We start from the raw sequence: 3,042 nt of genomic DNA on the forward strand, positions 1-3,042 counted from the left end.
CCCCGGATCACAAGGGGTACCGATGCTACGACCTTACCTCTCGTCGAGTCCTCATATCTCGCCATGTGGTGTTCGACGAAAGTCGATCTTCCCGCTTTTCCACCACTGCCACTCCTGCTTCCACCTCGGAGCATGACCTCTCCTCTGTGTTTCCTACTGACCCGGTGGTCCAGCCACCGTTTCCGGTGTTTCCTGCAGGTACTGCTACGTCGCCTGTCGCCCGTGACACCTCGGGGCCTCTACCCTGCCCGGGTCCCGAGGTGCCACCTTCCGGCCCGGCCCCTGCGCCTGACGCGGGTCCCGGGTCGGCACCTTCGCCACCGGTACGCTTCGCCCAGCCGGTGCGTGTCTACCAGCGACGTGCTCCCGACGTGGGCCCCGGGCCGGCGTCTCCGACTCCGGCCCCACCACCGGCACGTTACGCCCAGCCGGTGCGCGTCTACCAGCGACGTGCCCGGCTGGCTTCATTAATGGGCTCACCCTAAACCAGGGTGGCCATATAATTATGGATACATGGGCCTCATGGGCCTAGCCTCATGGGCCTCATACACATATACTCTAACAATTAGGTGCTATGTTCCACCCTTCTGCATGCTTAGCACTTTTCATAGTGCTATCTGTAGCATTGTGCATATGCTATTCTTTTTTTAGGGAAATACTGTGGCTACCTTTCATAAGTGCATTATAACAAAACCTTAGTACAATAACAGCAATTTTTCAACTGTTTCAGGTCCTTGGAGCTCTTTGGTACTTGCTTTCTATTCAACGCCAAGATTCCTGCTGGAGACAGCATTGTAGAAGCAATAAGACATGTAATCTTTCCTATTTGTACTGTGGAGATTATGATAACGATGAGGGAAATGCTTTCTTAACTAAAAGTTGCCAACCAAGAAATCAGCCAAACCTTCCAGATCCGTACTTTGGGATTTATGCACCAGCTATACAAAATGTATCACAGTCAAAAAGTTTCTTTGAGAAATTGTTCTTCTGTGTTTGGTGGGGTCTTCAAAATCTTAGGTGAGTTGAAAGGGCAAACCTTCAAACTTATGCTTTAAACCAAGATATGGATAGCTTGACATTTATAGTTTCTTGCTATAATCAATGCAGTTCTCTTGGCCAAAACCTGAAAACAAGCACTTATGCATGGGAGAACTTATTCGCAGTGTTTGTCTCAATATCAGGTTTAGTTCTGTTTGCATTGCTGATCGGTAATGTGCAGGTAAACACATTGAACACTGATAGTTTGGAGCTTCCATTGTGTTGCTTTTACTTGGAGCAACTATACATATTCTGGAATGAGATAATAAAATTCTATAGATACTTAGGAGAGGAAAATTTATATGTTGGCCTTCCATATCCTCACACGCTTTATTCATATTACTTTGAGACTATAATGGACTCGAATAAGAATGTACTCTGGTGGCAAACTCAAAGCTCAGATTCTGTTTAGCTAGTCATGCATTAACAAATCAAAGCAACATTCAACATAACCTTGATTATCACGAACATAAAGCAGACAATCAGAGTCTTAAATCAGGTTGTCAATCGATGGCAACAAGTACCCAATTGACCAAAGGCTCAGGACAGCAACTCTCTTTTCTCCTCTCTTGCCTTCTTTTTCTCAGTGATATAGGTGTCCCTAAGTAGCTACAGGCAGCTTACACTGAAGCTTGTGGCAGCCAGCATGACACTAGCAACAGTAACCACCCTGCATTTCGCATGCTGATCTTTGCTGAGGAAGCACCACATTGTGTGAGAATTGACCACTGATGACTAGAATTCCATGAATGTTGGTCTACTCAGAGGTTATTACATAGGAGGGTCTAGTTGTGGTGAGTGCTAACTTTTCAGCATTGAGTTATTCCTAGGCTAGAAGTTGGGCTGTTATACCATGTAGAATTTTGGAGGAGAAAATAGCATGCCACCATGCTGGCAGCTGGCCATTAGATCCTCATATCTGTTTATTAGTACTTGGAATTACAATACATTCGAATTAGGAGTCTTATCCAACTAGGAATAGGGACTAGGGCACTCAACTTATCTCATTGCAACAGGCAGATTTCTATTTTTTACCCTTGAACATAAAGCCATAGTCCTGTCCATCAATTCTCGATTTTTGAAGCCTATGATCTGTCTTATGGTTTTCCTTTTCCTATAAATTTGAACACCTGTGACCTGTCTTATGGTTTTCCTTTTCGTTTTGTAATTTACTGTGTTACATGTTATGACACGTGATCTATTTGAGATTACTTGGCTGCTAGACTGGTGCCAAAAACATATATCCTAGGACAAAGAGAATATATCTGTGATTAAATTACATAACTGATTATTTTCAGAAAATTGTGCCACTATTACTGGTGCAGAGTGGCTTTGGCCAACATAATCTTTGAGGCCAATCAGCAATAGTGTTTGTCAAAAAATGTTTCCATATTGGATATAGTGAGAAGCTAAATTATTGAATCATGCAATAAAAGAGTTTGAAAGAAGAATCCTTACTTTAGAGGATTCACAATTAATGTGTTTTTTTTACTCTTGATGAAGTTTCTAACAATGTTTCACCCCTATTTGCAGACCTATTTGCAATCAGCCTCTCTGAGAATAGAAGAAATGAGAGTGAAAAGCCGTGACACAGATCAGTGGATGTCATATCGACATCTTCCTGAGAACCTCAAGGAAAGAATACGGCGTTATGAACAGTATAGATGGCAAGAAACAAGTGGTGTTGATGAAGAGCAACTTCTTATGAACCTCCCCAAAGATCTTAGGAGGGATATAAAACGACATCTCTGTTTATCGCTTCTCATGAGGGTATGTTCTCATCTGTCCCCCCCCCCCAAACCAACCCCTATAGTACCCTATTGACCATTACTATCAGTAATCATTTTCGACCTGTTTGCTTGGCTAAAGTGTAATGTGACCCATCATGCATTAACGTTACACATGCTTGCGTCCCACCGTCTGTAATCAGTATTATCAGATCCTATTTCCGTTTCCAAATAAAGATTGAACCAATCCAATTACCAGTAGTATCTGATTTCATTT

At 43.0% G+C, this 3,042-nt stretch overlaps 1 protein-coding gene and 1 long non-coding RNA gene across 2 annotated transcripts in view; one reads left to right on the forward strand and one right to left on the reverse strand.

Moving 5' to 3' along the window:
- The window catches only part of LOC110431054, a 6,521-nt gene extending 5,963 nt beyond the window's left edge, over positions 1 to 558 (reverse strand). The window contains exons 1-2 of the long non-coding RNA XR_002448545.1: positions 481 to 558; positions 33 to 37 (exon numbers count right to left, since the gene is read on the reverse strand). This is a non-coding gene — a long non-coding RNA (uncharacterized LOC110431054). The remainder of the gene's footprint in view (positions 1 to 32; positions 38 to 480) is intronic.
- Positions 1 to 3,042, forward strand: part of LOC8058857 (cyclic nucleotide-gated ion channel 1) — a 22,948-nt gene that overhangs the window by 18,143 nt on the left and 1,763 nt on the right. The window contains exons 5-7 of the mRNA XM_021449645.1: positions 731 to 1,017; positions 1,108 to 1,219; positions 2,572 to 2,825. Coding sequence (XP_021305320.1) covers positions 731 to 1,017; positions 1,108 to 1,219; positions 2,572 to 2,825 — 653 coding nt within the window. The remainder of the gene's footprint in view (positions 1 to 730; positions 1,018 to 1,107; positions 1,220 to 2,571; positions 2,826 to 3,042) is intronic.

The sequence above is a fragment of the Sorghum bicolor genome, chromosome 10, assembly GCF_000003195.3.
Source record: "Sorghum bicolor cultivar BTx623 chromosome 10, Sorghum_bicolor_NCBIv3, whole genome shotgun sequence".
Lineage (NCBI taxonomy): Eukaryota > Viridiplantae > Streptophyta > Magnoliopsida > Poales > Poaceae > Sorghum > Sorghum bicolor.